This window comes from Sebastes umbrosus, chromosome 6 (assembly GCF_015220745.1).
Source record: "Sebastes umbrosus isolate fSebUmb1 chromosome 6, fSebUmb1.pri, whole genome shotgun sequence".
Classification (NCBI taxonomy): domain Eukaryota; kingdom Metazoa; phylum Chordata; class Actinopteri; order Perciformes; family Sebastidae; genus Sebastes; species Sebastes umbrosus.
The window spans coordinates 26,524,404-26,551,567 of record NC_051274.1 but is presented as its reverse complement, the minus strand read 5'-3'; the positions used below and the strand labels follow the sequence as shown (position 1 = coordinate 26,551,567).

Here is a 27,164-nt window from a genome sequence, read left to right as displayed (position 1 = left end):
AACATGTCATCACAGTTATTATTCTGGTCCGTTCTGGTTTACACTCAGACATCAACATCAAGCAAGAAAAAGGAAAACCCTTAAGGCCAAATCATAGTAAAGATGCTTCATTAGGAACACCAAAATAGTGATAATAATGATGATGATGATTGTGGATTGTATTTGCTAACAGCTTTTTTTTTTTTGCCTCTTTTGCAGCAATCTTGTTTCAGGAAATAGAAAGTGTTGAGTGAGGTAGTCTCTATTTATATCCCTCTGTCCCATTTACTGCCCATTCTGAGTCTGAGCAGCACAAATTAATCCTTTTATTACACACGCAGCATGAAATAGCCTGCTGCTGCTGCTGCTGCTGCTGCTGCTGCTGCTGCTGCTAGTGGAGCAAAAAGAGGACTGGTCGGGGAAAATTATATTTAAAAGTGAAAAGGGAATAGAGAATTAGACAGAGGTGTTCTTTTGTCAGGTGCAAAGAAAAACAAAATGCATCTGTCAAGTATTTAATACTCAAATATGCTTACTTTATGTCAATGTATGTATATATTTATTATAGGAAATCAATTAACAACACAAAACTATGACAAATATTGTCCAGGGACCCTCACAGGTACTGCATTTCAAATCATCAATCAAATCATAACATGGCAAACTGCAGCCCAACAGGCAACAACAGCTGTCAGTGTGTCAGTGTGCTGACTTGACTATGACTTGCCACAAACTGCATGTGATTATCATAAAGTGGGTATGTCTGTAAAGGGGAGACTCGTGGGTACCCATACAACCCATTTTCATTCACATATCTTGAGGTCAGAGGTCAAGGGACCCCTTTGCCATGCCAGTTTTTCCTCACCAAAATTGAGTGTTGATTTTTGGTAAAAACCACTAATATTGCCTCGTGATCTTCAGTGATTTAAAACAAGCTTCAGAGACTTTTTTTTTCTTTTCTGATTTTGAACTTTTCTGTCTTCGTTCAGTTTTAAAGAATTTATGTAGCTGTGAAGCTTTTAGAGGACGTCTGTGAAAGTATATTTAGCACAAAGTTTTAAGCTTCTCCCAAAGTTCTGTGTTAATATTAGGGTTATTAATGCTTGTCTTAATGTTAATACGGCTTAAGTCTTGATTGATGTGGTGCTTCTGACCAATGTTATGTGTCTATATTTTGACTTCAATCATGTATTTTTGATCAAACCTTCCTCTCAGGTGCGTCTGTGTTTTTGTGAAGTTGTTTCTGCTTTTTGCTCACTTACACAGAAGATGCAGACAAAATGCTGCCTTTGTTTTTGTTGATCCCCTCGTGGGCCTGTTGGTTGACTTAATGAGAGTAATTATGAAATGACTCTTATTAAGGCTAAACGAGCCGCTCTGTAAACACAGATCATAGAGAGACGAGGAGGGTGAGGAGGGCAGACACTGTAAAGAGACGGAGAATGAGGAGTGTGTTCAACATGGGGAAAGGAGAGATGAGTGTATGCATATTCATACTCATATTTCAGAGATATTTCATGTTGTACTTGTGTCTTGATGTTTAGCAGTTTTGTCCTCCTGTTTCTTACTGATAAAATACATCAAACTGAGCTGGAGTTCAAATGAATAGAGTTTGGAGTTTGTTTGAGAGTCATTATTAAGTCATTGCACTAAAGAGACTGACTAATATTTTTATAGTTTTATATTTGTGAGGATAACTGAAAGTCTGTGTCCTATGTTTGAAGTTCTTCATCCTTTTTGTGACTGGATAATTTACCCTGCAATATGGAACTGCTGTAATGCTTATTTATATATTAGAGGAAGGTTGTTTATTAGTGAGATGTTTTATTAAATACATACACCAGCAGTAAGTGACACATTGCCCAGGTTTTGTATACTTTAGCTTAACCGTCAATATATTTCTAATCCAAACTAAAGTTCTTATCCAGTTGAGGAAATACCAAGCACCACCCACCAGCCGGAGCACGGCCAATAGGAACGCTCTCTCTCTCTGAAATGACCTGTGATTGGTCAAAGTCTTCAATCACGGGCTAGATTTTCTAAAGCCTGAAAACAGAGCCATAAGGAAGTACAGAAGTCTAGTTTTCTCTCAGAACACTTGAATTACAATATGCTGAAAGGTTATTATGGAATTTTTGCACAATGATGCCAAAAACATACTGCCTATAAGGAAGTTTTAACTCAAGTGAACAATGGAGTGTGTAGATCAGCAAATGAAAGTAGTACATGGATGTGTGGTGTACAATATGTGCTGTGGAGGCGTTGAAGGTGCAGAACCAGAAGAAGGTGCTGTAGGATGGGAGAGAGAGACAGTGAGCACATGGAGCAGCTTTTATAGCCTGGAAGACCCAGGTGAGCTGAATCAGGCTGACGACCCTCCCTCACACAGCCAACTGCCTGTTGAGGTTGGAGAGGATGGACTCCAAGACAGGGGGGAGCGGCGTCACAAGTGTGATTGAACTCTTATTTATTATTTCTTTCTTTGCAATCCTCCTACTGATCTAATAACATGGTGAGAGTAACATGGATGACGGAGGTGTGGGTGGAAGCCAGCAGTCCTTTACAGCTCCTTCGCTCAGTATACATCAGACTGGCACATTTCCACCTTTTGGGGGAAAGAAAACCGAAGATCCCATAGACTTCAGTGCAATTTGACGTCTGTTTGGATTGTAATTTTGACAAATTTGTATGCATTCATCTCTTGTTAAACACACGTCTAATAATTATTTTGCGACCTTGCCTGAACCTGAGCGTTCGCGATACCTAAATAAATTAAGGTCGATCGCCGTCATGTCCCTTCAGTCTTCCCACCGCCCAACACAGTGGCCGGATATTGGTTATCCAGTTTTCTATACATATTTGATTGAATCCCGTTAGGCTGAGTGTTGTCTGTAAATAACCAGCCTGTTAATAGTCAACTGTTTGATCTATAAGCTGAGATTTAGTTGGAGACGACAGTCTGATGCTGCTATAACGTTAATGTATGACTGTATTAATGCAGCAATCTTCCTCTTAAGGTTACGTTAGCTAGCCATGCTAGTCACTGTCACCAGCATCATTTAGACATTTAGCACTCTGACAGTGAAGATTCACGTATCGTATGTGCCTCAAATCTCAGTGTGAAAGCCTCGGTTAACCCGCTACACAACAGCTTTTCATCATCTTCTCTCATGTGACGGCGAGTTTTCTTCCCCCCAAAAGGAGCACAGCCTCGGCGATGACGCCATGCTGGTCTGCTCTTCCTTGGAACCGTAAAGCTCCTCTATTATTTATCTTTTTTAGGACACGGCAGGGCAACAAAACGGAGATCAGTGTTTTGGGATTTATTGTCGGTGCAACCAACCCCACAGCAAAACTCTTCGGCATAGCGTTATTACTGTTACCGGTTTGTTTAAAGTAGAAGTTTGTTTCAACTTCATCTGTTTACTCTGTTACCGTCTATGAGGGACACTGGATTGTTTTCCCCCAAAAGGGGGCGTGGTCATGAGAGCTACTCTGGATGACGTATTGCCGGTCTGATGTATTCGCTTAACCACACCCATCCACGTTAGAGTGATCCAATCAAATCTGTGGGAGTGATTTAAAACTCTCTCACAACTATTCACTCTGAAATATGTCACATTACTGAAGGCAAAGATGCTCTACCTCACATTGACTGAATTCTAGCCTTACCGTGCATCATCCTGCACACACACACACACACACACACACACACACACACTTCTCAATGCATATATTTGCATGTATATTTTACTTTCAGTGTCGCCGTTGAAGTGTATTCAGTCCAAACTGACAACAGCCTGTTTATTTCTTTTTCACGCGTCTAATTCACACTTGCTTATTATTCCTCTGTGTTTACACTGGCACCGTCCGTCGTCTCTCTTTGATTTTCGCTCTCCTCTGTTAAATTGCATTTTATTCGCCTCTCCTGCCGAGGCGACACACACCGCTGATAGGAATTTCAATTAAAGTGCAGAGGAGATGGTCGAGGGGTGTTTTAAAAGTTCACTCTGCAGTGAAAGGGAAAGTGCTTCGACCCCTGGATGCTTCTTATTCCAGTATTTTGAGAAAGTATTTTCTCAGTTTGTGATGTGTCCTTCCATTTTTTTGCATTTTGATGTCTTTTCTATGATTTACGCAGATGCCTAAAAGTGGCTTTGTGACAAATTATAAACCATCTACAGTGTGTAATAGACTGACATCTGTCCTTACATTTTGATATCTGAAGTAGCGTTTTCACATCAACTCTTTAATTTGCTGTGTTTATCTCTTCACAACGTGATGTTTTACGGACTGAATCAATGAGAGCATCTGAGGCTTCAGATTGGTAGATATTGATTCATAATGTCTTAGAGTCCGATTGAACTCCGTGAGCAGGTACAGCAGGAGGGGAAACACCTTGAAATGGATTTCCATTTTTGTGTGTGTGTGTCTGCAGGCATAAATATGTATAAATGTGGGGCTGCATGGAGAGAGAGAAAGAGAGAGAGAGAGAGAGAGAGAGGGTGAAGGATAGGGTTCCAAGTGAGGAGCAGCATGCTAAGCAGGGTAATTCTTCCCTGAGACCTTCCGTCTCCCCTCTCCTCTCTCCTGCATCTCACTGCTTTTTCCCCTTTGATCATTTTCACACCAGCCTCCATTTGTCAGAATTTGGCTGCTTTCATTTCAGCGTCTGAGCCGATCAAGGCGGCAGCGCCTATAGTCAGTCAGCCAGTCAGGTAGTCAGGTAGCCATTCATTCACTCACTCAGACATGCATTAAAAGGTAGCAAAGTAATCATAAATCATCAGTCAGTAATGGAAATGTATAAGTAATGTATTGTAATTAGAATAAGTAGAGTTGGATGTGTCTAAGTACTGCATGCAACTGGTAGACAGGGGTCATTTCAAAGCAGCAGGGGGGCGACTCCTCTGGTTGCAAAAAGAAGTCTGATTGTATAGACGTCTATGAGAAAATGACCCTACTTCTCACTTGATTTATTACCTCAGTAAACATTGTAAACATGAGTTTATGATCTCAATCGCTAGTTTCAAGTCTTCTTCAATACATCATGACATTCATTTAGTAAATTATGGTCCCATTTAGAGTCAAATAGACCATAAAGCAGGGTATGCTTTAGGGTGTGGCTACTTTGTGATTGACAGGTCGCTACCACGGCATTGCCCGTGTTTTCGTCTTACAACTTTAATCCTTTCACAGTGTGTTTTCAGTTCATGGAAGTTAATTGTAATATTTTGGTCGCCTAAAAATGTCTTATTCAGCGTTCGGTTGTACTTAGCTCCACCCTCTCGTGTCACTTCTGGTTGCAAAAGACCAAGATGGTGACGGCCAAAAACCAAGTTGGCAAATTTTACAAATTAGCCAGTTAATCCTATCTAAGATAGTCGGCCACTTTGTCAGCCAATGAGCTAGCAAGATAATCAGTCAGTGATATGTGAGATAGCCAATCAGACAAAAGTTAGTCAGTCAGGACCAGTCAAGTAATGCATACTAGGCCTAAGCCGGTCAACCAGCAGGTTAGTGAGTTCTGTCAGAGAGACCGAAAGCTAACAAGTAACTCAGTCAGACAGAAAGGCTGTAATTTTCAGAATCCAATTTCTGTTCTTGCATTTTCTTTGGCGGGGACTTGATTTGACTGGGAGGAGAGTTGATGAGGCATTATACATCTCAATCAGTGTCTGCTGCTGTATGTACGTGTGTGTGTGTGTGTGTGTGTGTGTGTGTGTGTGTGCGTGTGTGTGAAAGAAAGAGAAAGAGAGAGGGAGGGTGTTTGTGTAAATGTGTATTTAGGCCTATTGTATGTGATTGCAACCTCTACACATAGGTGCATGCAGCTATGAGTGTGTGTGTGTTTATATGGTTGTATAATGAACAGTCTGTTAACACACTGAGGCGTTGATGGCATCTCTAACTGCTGAAAACACTGTGAGCCTGTTCTCACACAGGGAGATAAATGTAGTGCGTGCATGCGTGTGTGTTCGTGCTTGCGTTTATGCGTGCATGCGGGTTAGTGTCATTTTATCCCACTGTTCATGTGAAACAGCACATCTGCTGGAGACACATTCAGCACAAAGAGGAACATACATGACAATAACCAGGACACACACACAGTGGACACACTATGCATGTACATAAATGCAAAAATCAAAAGGCAAGCAATACACAAACAATAACTCCATTCTGTATATCAAACTCATCTTTCATCTTTCCACACAAACGCATATATTCACTCAAACGACGGTTAAATGACAGAACAGCGGTTGTCGTTTATAGCAGCCATCTGCTGAGAACGCATCCGAAGGTTACAAAGATATGGGCTAAAGACATAAATAGATGGAGAGGTACATTAGACATCTGGCTGATAGAGTATCAGTGCTGCAAAATACAGTAAACATGTGTGTGTGTGTGTGTGTGTGTGTGTGGGTAGACAGGCTCCTGGGTATCGTAGAATACAGTTAGTGCTCTACGTCTCCAGCCTCTCTGGCTGTAAATCAAACAGCAACCATCAAGCACCTGGTGTGATGGGCCTACACTGCATCCCACTGAAGGTGATTTAAATGAGAAATGATATTGTAGCTGTGAAGACGCTGAAGACTGAAGACATTGTCCATGAACACTATTTTGTTCTTTTTTTTATTCTATTCTATTAGGGGGAAAAATATATTGTTTGCAGCCAGTATCCACTACCCTTCTTTAATTGTGCTGTTGGATCTGTTGGCAGAAATTGAATATAATATTAATAAGTATGTTTTCTTTTGTGTATAATCACCTGAAAATAAGAATTGTTGTGTTTTCGTTACCTTAGAATGAGCCGTTTATGTCTACATACGGAGCGGGTCGTCTTCACTGAGCCGGCCGCCATGTATCTACAGTAGCCCAGAATGGATAAACCAAACACGTTCACGTTTTTGCGTCGGCCAACGTTCACACGCTTGGCCAACATATTCTCATCCCAACTCGTCACATGTTGCCGCTTTTGTCACGCCCCTTGGCGTCACTTTAGGTTTTGGCATCAAAACCACTTAGTTAGGTTTAGGAAAAAACTACATGGTTGGGCTTAAAACTACTAAGTGAAAATGAAACGGGTCACAAACAAACAGCTGATTGTAACGTGAAAGTGAAACTTAACGCACAGGACACAAACAGCGGTCTCCTGGATGAAAGCCCTGTGTTTGTTGGACCCATCCACCCCCCTTCCCACCCGCAGTCACTCCTGGCTCACTTTCCCTGAGCGTTTACCGTTGCCGCGGATGGGTTTAGATTGTAGTTAATGGAAAACCTGGTGCGTCTCATACAGGCGCTAACGGGTGCCTTGTGCGGTGGTATTAAATGCCAACGGCCGTGACAAAGCCTCAGTATTTGACGCACTGGGAATGAGAACGGGCTGGCACAGCACATGGGAGAAGTTTCAGTTAGTTACAATCTACAACCTCAAAGCTACATATCCAGATCTTACCGCACGTTTAAAGCCATTTAGAGAGAGTAGGTGTCAGTTTTAAGAAGAGGGGTGGATATCACTTTCACATTTGGGAACAAAAAGTCATTATTTAGCCTTAGGGTGTTTCTCTATTTAAATCCAGGTCAGTGTTTGTGGCTTTTACTCAGCACCATTATTACAAAGTAATTTGCAGCAAAGCCTCTTAACACTAACTACCATCAGTACACGTGCTCTTAGTACAGTGTGTGTAGATATCTTCTGTGTGTACTATACGTGGGGGGGTATTAAGAGTCATGCCTCCCAGTCTGTGTGTGTGTGTGTTGGTGTTAATATGCACGAGTATTACTGTGAATGGCACAGCTGTGCTGATGTGCTGCTAGTCCCTGATACCATAACAAAGTGCTCACACACTGTAATAATGTGTTGCACAATACTCCAGCACGGTGATTTTACTTTATTTCTTTTCATCTAATATAACTTTGCATCTCTCTAATGTAAAGTTCTTCATTTGCTGGGTTCTGTTAAAGCTTCACGATATGAAAGCTTTAATTTTAAGCAGAATTTGAGATCATGGTCAAGCTCCGAGCTGTTTCATATACCATAATTAGGACTGTACCAGTTGCAAAAATCAAAGTTATATTTTTTGTTTTATTAGCATGAATTGATATGCTTGAATTAGTAATAGCGGTTCAATCTTGAAAGGACTCATGCTATGATGTTCTTGAATAGGAGAGGACTGATTTTACACATAAAACAGACTTTTTATTGTATATTCTTCTTTGCTATTTAGATCTTCTTCTTCATCTTTTTGCGTGGAACAGACACGGCTGTTATATAACGTTTAAGCGAGAAGAATCAAACACCAAAGTGACATGCTTGCGATCACACAATCACTGTAAGATTTATTATTATTGTTGCATGGTTGTTTTTGGCATTCAGTGTTTTGGCTTTAAGATGTTACATTCCAGCTATTGTTCAGTATCAGATGGAAACAAACATGTCTGCGAGAAGGGAGAGAGAGTATGAGGGCATTATCATGTCCTACATGATAGATTAGATGTGGCAAATTGTGCCACAGAGAGCGGAGACAACACAGGTTTCCACGGCAACCTGAGTGCCTGATTTCATTGATTATCTCCTCGTTGACAGCGTAAATCGGTGAAATCACCTGGTGCAGTCTTCGGTTGGATTGAAAACATAAATTAAAGCTCTACAGTAACAGCCTCTGAAATGACAAGCATGCTGGCAAAACACCAGAAAATACATGGTGTGGTGTGATACAGAGCAAACTTATCACACAGAAAATAGCTTGCAATAGAGCTGCCCACTCGCTCCTTAAAACAGCGACAAGCACTAGTGAGAATATGTGTGTGTGGGCATGTGTGCATATTTTCTTTGTCAAGTTCTACTGCTCCAGTTTCCCACTTCTATAAATATAGTTTTCTTGTTATATTTTGCCACTGCAAGGGCCCAGTTTCCCCATGGGGAGCAATAAAGCTTTATTTTTCATTCAAAACATATGCGTGCATGTGCTTAAATGTATGTGTATTCATTGCCTCTACTTATGTATGCATTCAGTCTATGTTTGCATGTACCCAACGGACCCGGTGCCCATAGTAACTGCCATTAGCAGGGTGTGTTATATGTTGTGTTGAGGAGAAAAGAGCATCGGTTGCAAAGTCTATCAGTAAACAGATTTAATGTTTTAATTCAGATATCTGAAAGTTAATTACACTAGCTGCAGCATTATGATATCTAGTAACATCACAAATATTACAAGCAATCAGCAAAAGGAAATACAAGCGCCTGGAAATACTCTTGTGACTACAGAATGAAGAAGAGGTAAGAAGAGTCTGAGTGAGCAGAGATATGAGATATGATTCAGAAAGTGACCTCCTCGTGTACTTGTTCAGAAGATGAGTTTCCTGCCTGAGCCGAGGAGTGACTCTGCTCTTCTGAGAGGAATGGGAAGGTCACTGAAGGTTAGCGGAGAGGGAAGAGACTCAGTCCTGCGAGGTAGGAAGAGGAGAGCATGCTGGGAGTTTAGCTCCACAAACAGTTTTTAACAGTAGCTGAGCGACTGTGGAAGGAGGGACACACTTTCCTTGCCTAAAAATGTTAAACCCAGAGACAAGTTCTGGTAGCTAATATTACACAGATAGCACTCCGTTAACTCAACAATATGCTAGCCAATCTGTATCTTTGGAGTAATCAAAGTTGACCTTCCATGACCAGTCTAAGTAGGTAACATTAGCTACGTTGGTAGATAGAAGTAAGCTAATATTAGTAATAGTAATATTACGACTTTTTTCTTGTAAATTACGACTTTATTCTCGCAATATTATGACTTTTCTTCTCGCAAAATTACGACTTTTTCTCGTAATATTACGACTTTTTTTCTCGTAATATTACGCCTTTTTTTTCTCATAAAATTAGGACTTTATTCTCGTAATATTACGACTTCGTTCTCGTAAAATTGCGACTTTATTCTCGTAATATTACGACTTTTTTTATCATAAAATTACGACTTTGTTCTCGTAATATTACGACTTTGTTCTCATAAAATTGCGACTTTATTCTCGTAATATTACGACTTTTTTTCTCATAAAATTACGACTTTGTTCTCGTAAAATTGCGACTTTATTCTCGTAATATTACGACTTTTTTTCTCATAAAATTAGGACTTTATTCTCGTAATATTACGACTTCGTTCTCGTAAAATTGAGACTATTCTCGTAATATTACAACTTCGTTCTCGTAAAATTGCGACTTTATTCTCGTAATATTACAACTTTTTTTCTCATAAAATTACGACTTTGTTCTCGTAATATTACGACTTTGTTCTCGTAAAATTGCGACTTTATTCTCGTAATATTACGACTTTTTTTCTCATAAAATTAGGACTTTATTCTCGTAATATTACGACTTTGTTCTCGTAATATTACGACTTTATTCTCTAAATCTCAGATTTTTTTTTCCCTCAATGTGGCCCTAATACTTCGTCATACAAAACGGCAACAGCGACTGATGACCTCGGTACCGCCGCTCCAGGCCCAGATCATTCCTGCAGGATAAAAGTAGGTAAAGAGACGGACGATGTCTAGGAAATAATGATTTAAATGAGGGCTAATTAAGTGTTTGCACTGGGAAGCTGATTTACTTAAAAAAAAGAAAAGTATCCTCTGATTTCCAGAAGTCTCTTTAAACATCCATGACCACACATGGACTCAATGGCGTTTTCAGTCCAACATGGCGGCAGCGCCATCGAGCAACGGTTGTCAAAAAAACACCAGAGTTTAGACTGTGCCCTTGTTGCAAAAGAGATAGCGCAGGAGGAGAATGAAATAGGCGACTAATGGAGGGCTTTTATACCACAGTCTACAACCGGTGAGTCACACTAACTTTAGACTGAGACGTTTTAAACCCAGTTTGTCTCTGCTTGTCTCTGTTTGTCTCTGCTTGTCTCTGTTTGTCTCTGCTTGTCTCTGCTTGTCTCTGTTTGTCTCTGCTTGTCTCTGCTTGTCTCTGTTTGTCTCTGCTTGTCTCTGCTTGTCTCTGTTTGTCTCTGCTTGTCTCTGCTTGTCTCTGTTTGTCTCTGTTTGTCTCTGCTTGTCTCTGTTTGTCTCTGCTTGTCTCTGGGAGCTGATGTTACAAGGCTTAGTTGTTAGCATCCTGCTAGCCAACCTGTTACTGCAGCTATCTGTTGTTTTTCAAAGCTTTCCTTCCAAGTTCAAACTAGTCAAGTTGACTGTATGTTGTCAGCTTCCAAGAACATGAATGTCATAGTTACAAATTAATTCATTCATATTTTTTTTATAGAACTTTAGTTCATTCTTGTTTTATTCAAGCTAGTTAGGTAGCTAGCTAACTTGTTATTCAAAAACCACGGAGGAGAGAAAAGAGGGAGAGAAGATGAGGTAGGTACAGTAGAAATTGTATTAATTAAATTGCTATATGTGAAACCACAGAAGATTTTCTGTCTAACAAAGTGACTGTCCTAGGCAGGGTCTGAAATTAAGTTTTTCCTCACATGCCACTGTGGCAGGTCACTGAACATTTCTACTAGCCACACAATTGTTATGTCTGCCACTTCTGAAATCTATGTAGAACGCTTTAGACTTGTAAACACTAGGACTGTGTATTAGCAATAATCTGGCGATACGATACGTATCATGAAACAGGGGTTACGATTCAGTATATTGCGATACATTGCGGTACTGTAAACAAGGCAATATATTGATTTTTTACAATCTAATTTTAGGAAAACGGTCATAGTAAAAAAATTACACCACAATATGCATAAAATCTGAGTAATTTTTTTTTTTTTTTACTTTTTTATGCAATCAGAATAGTAGGATCTGCATTTGCACGTATTGACTGAGTTAATCTTTGCTTGTAAACTATTAATTAGAAATCAATACAGGGTTTTTGAGAATCGATACAGTATCACAAAACATAATATTGCAATACTCCATATTTTTGATATTTTCTTCCACCCTTAGTAAACACTGAGTCAGTGGTAACAGACAGTAGAAATATGGATCATGTAACCTTAATCCCTGACTATTTTTTAATTTAGGAAATTGCTTTTGAAAAATAATATTTTAATGTAATCAGTGGCAGGGGATCTGACATTTTTCCCTCCCACAGCCAACATTTACCCTGTATTTGGCAGGTGCTAATTTCATTCCCTGGTCCTAGGTTGTCTTTAGGAGCTAACAAAAACGTAGCGCTTCGTTAAGTTAACAACAAGCTAACCAATCTGTTACAGTATCTGTTCATTTGTTTAAAGCTTGTTAAAACTAGCTGAATTAACCCTCTATAGGTAACTAGCTAATTTGCTGACCTTTCCAAAATCACTAATGTCATAGGCAGGAATGCATGAAAAATAAACTTTTATTGCCAGATTAATTAGCAAATCTGTGCTCCCAAAACCACATTTGCACAACTCTGAAGAACTGGGAGACGGGAAAGAAAAAAGAGAGAAGAAAGGAGACAAAGAGAGGACAGAAAATAATGGGAGGCGAGCTGGAGAGAAAGGAGAAAGAGAGAGGAGGCAGATGGAAATAAATGGGCCGTACAAAAGCAATTCTGTCAACAGCCCAGAGTGGGAAGGCATGGAGGCAGAGGAGGAATAGAGAGGGAGGAGGAAATAGATGTTTAGTTTGGGTCCACCAATAACCTAAATAGACTTGTTTTGCTGCAGGTCTAGAGGTGGGATAAGGAATGTACCCGGCTAGGGGGGAACAAGATCAGGTAAATCCTCCCCAAACCTCTGTTTGCTCTGCGTATCAACTGGAAGAGAAGGATACCAAGGCTAACATCAATACAAACTGAAAGCACCTCCTCTGGGGATTTTTCTGGGATTGCAAATGAAAAACTGCAGTCAGGCAGCAGACTGCAGTCCTCCTTCCTTCTCAGCACTAGAATTGATCTAATCAACCATATTTTCAAAACTGGTTCATTGGTCAACCCGTCAGCTACGGTATAGGGAATGGGAATGGAGGAGCTTTCTTGGACGCGCCGCCATATTTGGAGAGTAGCGTACTGAGCTACGTTAAATCATTATCTGTCACCGGTCTATTCAGCTGTCATCTGTCAATCGTTCATCATCAGAAATGATATAAAGCACATGCAAAGACAAATACTCAGACATCAGACCTTCAGTCTCCATATACCAAGTACTTCCTTTATTATTATACTGTATATTATTTGTAAATACACTATTATTTTTATTTGTATTTTATTATTTTTTGCTACTTAACTTACTGTTTTCTTAATGGAGATTCCCAGCAAAAAGTATATCATAGATTGTACTTGTATAACCGGTGTGACAACAAACATCTTGAATCTTGAATCTTGAATCTTGAACACCCATATAAAGAGAAGCTGACGGAGGCAAAGGGTGATATATTACAAAACTGGAGTTAGTTTATGATATCGATCCTTACGAATTAGGAGGACCTTGACAGTTTGCCACACAGTACGGTCACTGGTGTGTTTTGGCGTTAGTGAATACCTATCAGCAGTTCGAAATATGTTCATCTTTGGAGGCCAATGTCCAATTTACAAACGGGAAGGTATGTAACCTTCAGATCTACAAGCCAAATGCCAACTACACAATCATCCGGACAAAGATAAGCTAGCTAATGTTATGTTAACTGAATACTAAGAAAACGTTGGCTAATACTGCAAAATTAATCTACCGGTATCTTGCAAATTGTAACCCATAATGTTAGACTACCTTTGTGTCTGACTGTATACTATATATGCTACAACTCGGCTTTTGAATCTTATTCACTGTGCAGTCTTTTGCGTTAACTTTTTCAGTAAACAGCCAGCGGATGGCACTCTGACCCTTTATCCTCCAAAAATGGTCGACTTGTTGTCGGTGACGTCACATTCCCATTTCCTATAGGGCTCCATGATATTCAACATACAATATATTATCTCAAAATATAGTCACTTAAATGATAACTTGAAGTCCTAAAAAGGCCACCACAGTGAAGACATTATTTAAAACTCCAGTCTATGAAAAAGTCCCACTGAGGTTATCAGTGTCTTTCTGTGGAGAATCACCTCCCCTCTCTATTCATCTGTCCTTGTCTTTGTCACTTCCGTATGATTGGCAGGCAAGCTTTCTCCCTCTCTTCCACAATCAGACAGTAAATTGAGGGTTATAATGGGGCTGGGTGAAATCACTTTGACTGAACAAGCATGTGTATTGGGTCATTAAAGGCCGGGTTGCGACAGTGATGTATGTCCCCAGTGCAACGCAGAGGCAAAGTGTGTAAACACACAAAGGGAAGGACTGTTCCTATTATTTGGGTTGTCACCTACGCCAGCTTCAGTTTCTCACAACAATTAGTGATGGTGTGGTTGTCCTCCTCAGCGCTCTCAGTTTTTCTTCTTCTTCTCATCTCCCATTCCCTCTATCCTTTTTTATTTTCTATTTCTTTCTCACACTCCTCTCCGTCTTACATCGATCACAGTGACCTTGAATATTGGAGGGGTATTTTTCAACTTTGACTAGGATTGGACCAGTATGAGTTTTTGGAAGCCAAAGCCTACATTTGTGTAATTAAACTGCCAATCTCTCTGCCAGAATGTTTTTTAGGGTTAATGTTCACATTTTAAATATTATTTTACAAATAACCTTCCATATGTGACTCACAATGCAGCTTCTGTATGAAATAGACCCTCTTTACACCTGGCATTAAAATGTGTCTCGTATCCAGATTGTATCTAGATCTGATCTAACCTGATTACATTTACATTGGTATTAATACTGTATGTGTCTCCAGTGTCCACACTGAGATCTGATCGCTCTGTCTGAAAGGTCTGAGAGGAAGGCTGCACTACGCACAAGCTTGCGGCCGGGTACTGCCGGAGTGGCGTTGTGTAAAATGCACTGACATGCCAGCCTCGAAAAATGCCACTGTTTAAGGAGAGAGGGCCCGCAAACGTGACTGTGAGGTACTGTGAGTTGTCGTATGTAGATTGAAAACGCAATTGCATTTATACTTGTGTTCAATATGGTCACAATCCATCCCTGATCACCTCAGGAGGTGCATGTTTAGCCGATCGGATCAATCCGTCCTCAGTGCGTTTCAGGTGCATTCACACCTGTACTTTCATTTGGTCAAGCGCTATCCGATTACAAGCCGATCACCCAAATCGCATTTTAATGCCAGGTGTAAATGGGTTCATAGAGGCTGGGTGTGATCAGGTCAGATATGGAAGGATTTTATATACTCTTAAAAGGAGCTCAGCACCTCGTCATGCTGCTGGCGTTCGTAGCATAGCATAAATACGTGGCGCTCCCATTGCAAAGAATTAAAAAAAGAAAAAAATGTGAACAGCGGTTGTGGCGGTTGCTTGCAAACCCCTGCAGATGGCTTGTCAATAGCGCATTATTGTAATATTGCGGTTATTGTGACAGCCCTAGTAACAAGAACACTAGATTCACATAAGTAGAGGAGCTGTTGAAGTGCCCTTCATGCCAGGAACAAACAAAGTGTCACCATAGAAAGATCAACAGCAAATATTAAATACTTAAAATAGTTACGTTATATAACACGTTACCCACAGACAGCTATAATGGCCAGCTTGGTTAGTACTAAACTGATCATAAAAAAACTAAATCGACAAATCACAAATAAACAAAACAGCTACAACAAAAAGAGTGGATATAGATAATGTTTCAAAAAGGGTTTTTGAGGAGTATATGAAAGCTGCTTGTCAGTATTTGTTTGCTCACAGAGCTCACAAAATGATGTCAGTTAAACTGTAATAGCCAGTAGGGGTTGCTATAGCAACACAACAACCAATTGACACCAGGTGTTGGTGGAAGAATTCAAACAGAATCATTTTTAGGGGAAATTATAGAACCAATTTTGCTGTGAGTGCCTCTCTTTTTCCTCTTTCAACCTCCTTTCCCATCATCAGTTTCCCTGTCAGCTTTAAGTCTCTTATCCCGTCTTCTTCAGCGTCTCTGCTGGGCGAATCAGTGAAGCTTTGAGGTTTTTGTTGAGTCACCCCTCTCCCCTTCAAACACACACACGCACCACACAGCAACACACACTCGCAGCTTTGCACACGACTCCTGTGCAGCTGTGTGTGTTGTGTGCACAGGGATCGTGTTTTTGATTCGTTTGCCCCTCTCTGTGTTGGTCTGAAAATGTGCACTGTAGCCCTACACTTGTGACTGAAGGATGTGTTGTCTTTATTTGCGAGACAGTACAGACAAACTCTGTGTCAGTAAAATTAAAGAGTATAAAAGCAAAGAGGCGAATCTCCGGTGCTTTTTTGACAATGGCCACCAGATGGCACTGCGGTAGCACTGCCGCCATTTTGGACTAAAAACGCCAATGAGTCTTTGGCCGTGGATGTATAAAGAGACCTCTGTAAATAGTTTTGTTTTTAGGTAAATCAATTACCCAGTATGAACACTTAAATAACCCTCATTTAAATCTTTATGTCCTAAAAGTTGTAAAATTCACTAATAGCTGAATCCAGAGTTATTTTCCTCGGCAAAATGAACGTGCATCAGACCCCCCGGACTGCACCGCCATGCACGCTCTTATGACATATCCGGTTCTGCCAGTTTCCTGCTAGCAGTTTGCGACTGTAATAATGGTTATATTGGCTGTAACTGATCACTTTTATGATCTTATAATAAACCCATGGGTTGTAATGCTGTTCAGCCTGTACCGTGGTGGATGTATTAATGTCTCTGTTACCAAACAGCCGGCTATCGGCCAGTAGCTAGTAGTGCTAGTAGCATGACATAAACGGAATTTAATGTAATTGTAGGCTTTTTACTAATAAATAAGTAAGTAAATAGTTTTAATGGTATGCATATTTACAATATTTTTTATTGTTCAACGCACGCCATTTCGGTAGAGACATTAAATATGACAATAGAATAGAAATCATTTTACTGGCATCAGCTTTCAGTCTAAAATGGCAGAGGTGTAGCTCTGCTGCTGAGCACTGACGGTGCAATTGAACAAACAGTCGACTTTCACTTCTTAGCAATATATATATATATATAATATATACCAAAATGACTGTCTTAAACACTGCACTTAACATTTAGACATATTTAGAAATCACAATGAGTACAATGACCTACAAGATTCACATTTCTGTGACCAGTAGACTTCGTTTAAAAAAGACAAACAGGGTCGCCTAAGGTCCACTTCACTTTCAAGAGTGGAAATAAAAATGTTGAAAAAGGTGAGATTCAACTAAGGAAAAAAGAGAACATTGGGGGAGCGGGGCCGTGGTCAGTGCCGACTGGAAAGATAATAGACAGCCAGAGACAGAGAGGCAATGAAGAGAGTAGTGATTGAGCAAAGAGAGTGAGGTGTGATGGAAAAAAAGAAAAGTTTATAGAGAGAAAGATTACAAAGGAGAAAGATAAATAGAATAGAAAAGGAGAAAAAGTAGAGACATGGCCCGGTCACGGCCAAAAGAAGAACACCTTTCAGTGAAAGGAGAGGCAGTCTGGAACATTGTGGCACCGGAGTTCAGTAAATCAACATTTCCAATTTCTGTGTGCACTAGCCATTTAAAGTTGGTAATACGCCGAGTCTAGACTCATTCAATCAATGACAGCACATGGAATAGAGTATAATGGAATAGAATAGTGACCCGTGTGACTTCAACACTGGAGATTGCAGTTTGCATCCTGTTTCCTAAAACCAGCCTGACCTCACACTGGTTTCTTTCACCCGTGTTCTGTAGATGATCTTTCTCTAACCTTAACCGGATAGTTTTGGTTGCCTTAACTTAACCAGGCAGATCAGAAACACTCGTACAGTATGTATATGTACGTATAAAGCACAGGCAAATTACCTATTTCATTAAATAGAAAGTCTTCCTTGGCAAAACATCCTATCCCATTTTAGGGTGTCAATACATGATACTCTACATGAGACACACTGCTGTAGGACACTAGTAAGGTGCGTGACAAAATAATAGATAAACAGGGAACCTAAAACTGTAACAAACATCACTTTGCATGATGTAAAAAAATATGTTGACACGCACAAAACAAAGCTCAAGGATTATTTTTAGAAAGCCAAGATATATCACTTCACTTCCAAAAAAGTCAAATCAGTTGTTAGAAGGATGAGGTTTTCCCTCTTCTTCTCTTCATGTCATCTGATTACAGTCCCCAAGTGTTATTTTACAGGTGTTTTAGAGGGGCAGTTAGCTTGACAGCAGCAGTGGTGGAAGAAGTACTCAGATATTTTACTTGAGTAAAAAAGTAGCAATACCACAGTGTAAAAATACTTTGTTGCGAGTAAAAGTCCTGCATTCAAAACTTTACTAAAGTAAAAGTACCAGCTAAGTATCAACATCAAAATATACTTAAAGTACCAACAATAAAAATATTAATTTTGCAGAATGCCCAATTTCAGAATCATATATATTATAGTACTGAAATATAATTATTGATTCATCAATGTGTTCCGCTTCATCACTTTAATGTTGCAAGGTGGTAATTATGGAGCTAATTTTGATTACTTTATATTCTGCTGGACATCATAACATAATTTATTTGCTTTATTTTATAATTTGTATTAAAATGAGTAACAAGTAAAGCTGTCAAATAAATGTAGTGGAGTAAAAAAGTACAATATTTGCATCCAAATTGTAGTGTAGTAGAAGTATAAAGTAGCATAAAATGTAAAGTGAACTACAAGTACCTCAAAATTGTACTTAAGTACAGCACTTGTCTAAATTGTGATTATTTACATTCCACAACAGGGTCAACAATATTTCATGTATAGAGAAAATTAAGATTTGAAATGTTCATACAGAAAAAAATAACAGGATGATGTTGTGAATTTACAGGTTTACCGGTTTCATGCGACTTTTTCCAACAAAAGAAAACCTCATGTTGAGTTTTTATCACCCCATGGGCACAAAAGGAAAAAATAACTTTGAAGAATATTTCTTTGTTAACAGCAACTTCTATTAAATACGTATTACTAATCCTGGTAGTAGACGCACTAATGGCCGTGATCTTTGCATCTGCAAGACACACCTATCCTCGACAAGACAGGACAGTACTTGTCTGAGTGTTAAAGATGCAGTTGTCAGGCATTTGAAAACTTCTCTCAACGTAGTCATGTGACTAACCCAGTTATCAGAATACACAACGATGTCCTCTAGACACGCTCTGCAGTTTGAACCATCTCTCAATACTTTATTTACTCTGAAAAGAAGCAGGAGCATACGATCTGCTTCCCCTCAAGTGTGTGTTTGTGTCTCCTGCCTGAAGTGTGCGCTCAGTGAATATTGCCTGTGTGTTATTTTCTGCCTGAAGTGTGTGTGTGTGTGTATGTCGCCTTTGACACACAGTAGAAATGTGTACGTATGTGTGTGTGTGTGTGTGCGTGGTCGGTCTTGCCGCAGCCTGTTATTTTCCATTTTAATTTGTTGATGCCCGTGGACGTTCGGAGGTCCTTCCGCGGCTTTCAGCAGCTACCAGTGAATGAATCAGTAATTATTTCGCTGGTTTTTAATGTTGTTTCTGCTGCTGGTTCTCTGGCAGTGAGAAGATAATTGAATTTGTTAGAATACAGTGACAATTACCAGGCTGAATTCTCCTGTAGTGCTCTTTCATTTACAATAATGCATTCAATAAAATGAGATAATTTCTTCATTTAATACTGGGGTGGCATCAACCAATGCTGCTTATTACATTTACTCGGAAAAAAAAGTAATTACAATAATTGCATTCAGCAATGAATTTGTTATATCAAATCTGAATGACAGAAAGGATTCATTACAGTTTGTTTATGTGGTAAAATAGTGAGTCAGTCTGCTTAGTTGTGAGTAGTTAAATATTTTGGTTTAATAAGATGTTTGTTATAAAGAGACAGAAAACATGTTACAGTCAGTTGCCCCCCTTAGTTACCGCAGGCACGCCTGTCAAGCTGTCCGCTCTCGAACAGTAGGCCTCCATAATGAGGTTTACAATAATAACAGTGATTTCTGACAGTGGTAAACGTACAACCACTGTGAAAAACTACACAGTGGTTGTACAAGTCGTGATGAACTAGGCTTTTTTTTAATGTAACCCCACAAAATAATGCAGAATGAAATGCCTCTGGCCTGTGAAATAATGCTGCGCTACTACTGTAGGTTACTTAGTAAGCTAGTTTGCTGAACATGCCAACATTTGCAGCTTTCGTACATTAAGAGCTAACAAACATATTGCTCTTGTATTTTTTTTGTTTTTGGAGGAGAGTTAAAAAAAGAAAACACCATCCAAAATCCTTGTATATATGGAGTACTGCTTTACTACAGTCCCATGCACAACTCTACAACAGCATGTGGAGAAATCCAGAGCTTGACAGACCCGCCCTGCCTAGTTACGGCTGCTAAGCCGTGATAACAATAACTGTTTGGGGGAGCAGTTTTGCAAACATTTAATTCATTTTTATTGGGGTGATAACCTGACCCTATAGCTTTAATGTATATTTAATGACATTTTCTATAATTTACCATACAACTAGAAATTTGTAATTTGATTTGATGTTAATCTCTTTTCTTTTGCTTTGTCCCTCTCTTCCAGGGGTCCAATGGGTCCGATGGGTAGCCCCAAGGTTGGCATGCAACAAGGAGGCCATGGAGGAGGAGGAGGAGGAATGGGAGGAATAGGAGGAGGTATGGGAGGAGGTATGGGAGGAATGGGAGGAGGAGGAATGGGAGGAGGAATGGGAGGAATGGGAGGAGGAGGTATGGGAGGGATGGGAGTAGGAATGGGCGGAGGTGGAGGAATGGGATCCAGAGCTGGCGAGCCCTACCGCCTGGCCACTCACGATACTCCGACTTCCCCCCGACACATGCAGTCAAGCCAGGGGCACGGCCCAGGACACGGCCCAGGGCACGGCCCAGGGTCTGGCCACGGGATGGGTCACGGTCCAGCTGGGACCCACATGGGAGGCCACGGAGGTCATCCAAGTCCCGGTCAGCACGCCTCCCGTCGAAACCTCCAAGTCGACTTCAGCGGTTCGGGCGGCTCCAGGACGGGCCGGTCTCCCTCTGCGTCTCCCGATCGCGGCGTGACGCCCACCTCGCCCTACTCGGTACCACAGATCGCACCGATGCCGAGCAGCAAACTGTGCCCAGTGTGCACCAGCACAGAGCTGTCCAACCCACCGGCTGTACCCAACTACAACACCTGCACCCAGTGTAAGGCCACCGTCTGTAACCAGTGTGGATTCAACCCCAACCCACACCTCACTGAGGTAGGTCATGTTTGACAAGCAGATGTATTTATGAGTGTATTCGTCTATGCAGTATTGGGTTCTTTTTTCCTCATGCCTGTCCTTACATTGCCTCAGTAAATCTGTGCAACAAGGCACGATTGTTGCATTTTTCTGGCGGCATAAATGAAATCAATAATCAAATAATGTTGATTTATAGTGAGGGACTAAGCATTTGGGTTTGAATATAATTTTATCCTGTAGGCGTACAGAAGTCACAGTTGATTAATGTTTCAGGTTAAGATGATAAACAACAGGGAAAAAAAGCACACAACTAAAGTCTGGAAACAGATCCAGCAGACACAGACAGGGTAAAGATTTTGTCTGGCCCGTCGATCGAGTCAGTGAGGGAGGAGAGAGAGAGAGAGAGAAGAGATGCTTTTGCTTTGGCTGTAGCTACTTTTGTTTTTCGTGCCAATAATGCACTTTTGACTTGAATGATATTGAATTGAAGCGAGTGAATGAAGTGAACGAGTCAGTGCAGAGAAAGTGAGAGGAATGGTTTGAGGCGAGGGAGGTAAATGAGGTCAGAGAGAGAGAGAGAGAGAGACAGAGAGAGAATAAACCGGATGGAAATTAGTTTAAAAAAATCTTTTCCTTCTCAAAAATCTTCCTATTTCTTTGTGAAAATCAGAAAAAGATATAACGGCAAGGCTTCACTATGTGTATATTTATGTATATCATTTAAAGAGTAAGGCTGTCAGAGGCTGTCAAAGTGAACGCGTTCATGCAAATTTGTTTTAACGCCACTAATTTCCTTAATGCATTAACGCAACATGTGATTTTCAAGTTGTAGTGGGCTCAGTTGTAAACAGAGTGAAGATACTGGTATCATATGAAACTAGAGAACCTAATGAATCTATTGGTACCAACCATGTCATACTAGCATGTCAGGAAGGAGATTAAATAACGCTCCAAACTTACGCAAAATTTTGGCGAGGAAAAACTGGCATGGCCATTTTCAAAGGGGTCCCTTGACCTCTGACCTCAAGATATGTGAATGAAAATGGGTTCTATGGGTACCCACGAGTCTCCTCTTTACAGACATGCCCACTTTATGATAATCACATGCAGTTTGGAGCAAGTCATAGTCAAGTCAGCACACTGACACACTGACAGCTGTTGTTGCCTGTTGGGCTTGAATTTGCCATGTTATGATTTGAGTGTATTTTTTATGCTAAATGCAGTACCTGTGAGGGTTTCTGGACAATATTTGTCATTGTTTTGTGTTGTTAATTGATTTCCAATAATAAATACAAATGTACATTTGCATTAATCAAACACATTTGCCCAATCCCATGTTGATAAGAGTATTAAATACTTGAGAAATCTCCCTTTAAGGTACATTTTGAACAGATAAAAAATGTGCGCTTAATTTGCGATTAATCACAGTCAATGCAACTCAATGCGACCACTGTTAACAGGTAGTTAGCCACATTATTTAGCCAAGCAGGACTGTGCTACCCACTAGCTGCTAACAGCCAATGTTAACTAACTCTCCTGCCAATTTCAACACAGGTTTGTTGTTCACAATGTAGCATTATCAGGGGAAAAAAGGGTTTACTACTTCGTGACGTGACGCCGTTAGTCTCAAACTCTGCACCGATACCTGCGGTACAGTAGAAAAACGAGTACCGTCAGGTTTTCAGAATTTTGGCATTGACTTGGTACTGAAGTGTCGTTTCTCGTGACATCCTTAAAAGGAATGAGAGCAAAAGAGAGTATAGAAGCTGTGAGTGTGTCGTGTATGTATGACTTTGTACTGTAGGTCTTTGTGATAGACAGTGAGTGTAAGGGCTCAGCGAGTGGCAGTAATTCCTTCCTGAGGCGCTGACAGAATCTCCATTAATGTGCCGAGGCAACACACATGGGTCGTGACAGAGTGTGTGTATGTGTGTGTGGGTTTGAGTTCGTTGCACTATTCACAGGTGTGATGTGAAGACAGGAAGCCAAGCACCACAGTATTTGGCATTCAGAGAGAGATGGAGGGGTAAAGAGATTGAGAGGTAAAGAAAAGTTATTCAGAGAGTGATGGAGAGATGAGGAGGAGAGAGGAGGTTAAGAGGCCCTCTTTGATGGAGAGGCGGTTGACGCTTGCCTTTGGTGACGGGTTCAAACTATCAGCCCGGGTGTCAACGTCGGGTGACAAATATCAAATCTCAGCCCTCCCCGGGCAGACAGGAAAGACTTCAGACAGAAAACACAACCAGAAGCACGAGGCCACGTCTAATATATTAGCCATGCTGGCACCCATTGATTCCCACTGATGTCAGGTCCAGGGGCGTATCGTTGGCAGACAGCGAGATAAACACTCTGCTGGATTAAACAAACAACTGTTGTTGTGTCTCGTTTTTAATTTGCTTTTTGTGGGGGAGAACATTGGCACCAGAATCATCCATGTGTACCGGATACATCTTTCACCCTGATGCTCCATGCTAACAAATTAGCATCCACTGCCGAGCGATAGTAATATGACTAACACTATTAGAGATAACTGATGTACTGTACTGCTAATTAGAAGTGCTTTTTGTATTTTATTTGTGGTATTTTGCAGATTCACTGCAATCTGACACCGTGTCTCTTTAAGACTGATTGAAACTTTTTATTTAGTAACTTAAAAAAAAATCATTCCTAAACAAAAAATGCTGTAAAATATGTATGATACTTATGAAGGTTACCTGTGTGGCAAAAATGTCCTCCCCTTCAGTGCAAGTGTGTATGAGACAAGTGATTGTTCAGACAGTCTACCTGTCAAACGTGATCTCATCCCTACTCGTCATTAAGGGTGTAAGAAAGTATGATATCATGTTTTGTGATACTGTATTGATTTTTAATTAATAGTTTACAAAACTACTTGGATAGGCTTTGAAAAAAAGATTATGGTTCGGCTTAAAATAAGTATGCTTGCTACGTAAGCTACGGACGTCATATCATGTGACTCAGTGACGTAGCGTCAAGTCACGTGACATAACGTAGTCAGTAAAAATAACTACACTTTTGGCTTCACTCGGGACACAACTGCCGGCCCCCTGAGTGAAAGGCCTGTGTCTGTTTGACCCATCCAGCACCACTCCCTCCCAGCCCTTAGCCGACTTTCTCGCTCTAAATACTATACGTGCGTTGCTCTGAGCGTCTAATAATGATGTGGATGGGTTTATATTGATAGTTGAAAGCCCGGTGAGTCTCATACAGACGCTAAAGGGTGCCGCCTTGTGCGTCGGTATCAAGACACCCGAGGGCCACTGCTCAAGCGTCAGTATTTGACGCCCTGGGAGTGAGACCGGGCTGACCTGTCAAACGGGAGTGCTTGATTTTTTTTACAGCAGTCCCAATACTTTACCTGAGCAGCAACTTAGTTTACTTTTGAAACCAAAATCCAAGCAGGAAAAGCAGGATGTCAGTTTCCAGAGAACATTAAACAGTAAGCAGTCTTATTTTAAAACAAGTCTTAGTCATTCTTAGCACAGCATGTCATGACGGTTTGACTGGTTGTTGGAGTTTAAATTTGCCTACTGTATATACAGTACGGCAGCTTCTGTCTGGCGTCATGTGGGATCATCTCTAAGACCGAGCTTTGATCTCTGATCAGGTACACGGGCTTGTACGTGTGTGTGTGCGAGAGAGAGAGAGAGAGAGAGCACTACAGGTTAATAATGGTGGATAATGCTAATGAAGTGGAAGGAGAGAGGAGTTGATAAGCCTTTGACTTGGGGATTTGACTGCACTTGTGATAGATTAACACACACACACACTATCATGAGTGCAGATGTGTAGACGCCCACACAAAACACACACATATTTGCCACTTGGCTCGTAATAATTCATGCAAGAAGCCTGTGCAATTAATTGTGATGTTGATTAATTGAAGGAAGGAACCCACAGGGATTTCCTGTACGGCAAAATGGAAAACACAACATGACATACAACACAACAGCATTAAATCCAACCGCCACCGTAGTTAAAAAAGATCTCTGTTCCTGTCGCACATAGGGAAGGAGGAAAAATACATACTTTTTTTAATTACAGATTTTCCTAAAAACATAAATTAATCTACAAGTTTGAAAGACACACGAATGTGCATTGCACACAAAGCTCTGCTGCATTTGACTCTCATCTCCTCCATTTTACAGATTAATACACTGGTCCAGCCATTGTTTGTGTTCCCATGAATTATGGATTAGCTCCCTATTCCTATTAACATTCACCATCTTCTCCATTATTGTCCTTGTTCATCAATGTTCCCTCAATCCTGATAATCTAATAACCACCCTGCAAACCTTGTTACTCTCTGATGCAGTTAACATTAATGTGACTTAGCCCCACGGCTGTGTGAGATTAATACACATTAGCATGCCACGTACGCTCATTTACTTCACTTACTTTTACAATAATTTGAAAAGAAACATGAACTCTTAAACTTGTTTTCAATTTGACAAGTTCCTGTTCACAGCGATGGCGTTTGAGTCAAAATGTCATGAGAATGTGCATATTAGATGTACAGTCAGTGAGATTTTTTACCTTTTTTATTCAAAGTTATTCAAAAACGTACTTTTAAATGTGACAAACTATCTTCATATATCCTCTTCCCTCAGCTGTGTGCGGCAGCTAGCCTTGTTGTGTCTATGGATTAATACTTCAACTGAACATTATCCATTATTATCACAGCTAATCAATGTACTGCATGTCCTGGTAATCTAATAAGCAGTGCCAGGCTCCATATCCGCCGTAGTACGCTCTGATTCCGTTTGCATCAGATAACATTTAGCAGACTTAGCCAGGCAGTTCAAAGAGATTATTGTATACAGTATAAATAGGTCAGGTATGTTTCATTATCACTATTTAACAAGCACAAAGCCACACATGTAGTCCCCTCATGCCGTCAAAATCAAATTTCTTCTTCACGTTGGAACGATTGGAACTTGATGGAAGGAAAAATACGTCTTGAGAGGAAGAAAATAATATAAATATAAAAGAGCATGAGCCATTTTGTCGCTTAAAATGTGATCCTAAAAGCACATAATGATAACATTTCTCCAGTTCCTTTACAGCTGTGTGTTGAGGGTCGACCGCCCTGTCCTGTCTAGATCATTATAGTATTTAATCGATGGCACTCTCTGTCCTGGTAATCTAATAAGCACTGCCAGCATCCATATTGTGTTACGTTGTGACGCCTTTCGCATCAGATAACATTTAGCAGACTAAACCAGGAGAGTGACACCAATTATCAGACCAAAGAGGAGGATCAGAGAGCGATTAGAGTCGATGTATCTGAGTGGCATTTAGGAAAAGGTTCAGGGTATTAATTGACCTTTGTGACCGAATGATGAGTGATTTGATTTGTGGAATATGTCATGCACCGAGGACTGTAGTATCATATGATAGGGCTTTACATTATTGTATTTGTATGATCACTAACTATCCTTGCATACAGTAAAATATTTGTAAGCAGCTAACCACTTTGCATAAGGCATTTGTACCCATTTGATCACGATTCAAGGTTGTTTTGAAGTACTACCTCATAGTTTATCTAAGTTTAGGTAAGAACTCAGTCTGGGTTCTAAATAAAATGTATAACAGTTTATATAAAGTTTATTTAGTTAATATCTTAACATCTATCGGATGAATTGCTATGATATTTTGTACAAACATTTATGCTTCCCAGATGATGAATCTTCCCGACTCTGGTGATCCCCTCACGTTTCCTCTGGCGACACGTTGAGGTTCACATTTGTGGTTTTGCGTGAAATGGTTTAACAACTATTGGATGGATTCCCATGAAACTTGGTACAGATATTAATGTTCTCCTAAGGATGAATTGTAATAACTTTTGTGATCCCTTAACTTTTCATCTAGCGCCATTATCAGGTCAACATTTTGTGATGTAGTGTCCAATACTTTTGTTCATGACCATCAGGTTTAGCTGTACTTTTTGCTTATTGCCAATTAGCAAATGCTAA

At 40.3% G+C, this 27,164-nt stretch overlaps 1 protein-coding gene across 3 annotated transcripts in view; it reads left to right on the top strand.

The window, feature by feature from the left end:
* Positions 1–27,164, top strand: part of bsna (bassoon presynaptic cytomatrix protein a) — a 184,465-nt gene that overhangs the window by 18,458 nt on the left and 138,843 nt on the right. For all 3 annotated transcript variants that reach the window (XM_037771811.1, XM_037771814.1, XM_037771810.1), the window contains exon 2: positions 20,514–21,189. In XM_037771811.1, the coding sequence (XP_037627739.1) occupies positions 20,514–21,189 (676 nt within the window). The remainder of the gene's footprint in view (positions 1–20,513; positions 21,190–27,164) is intronic.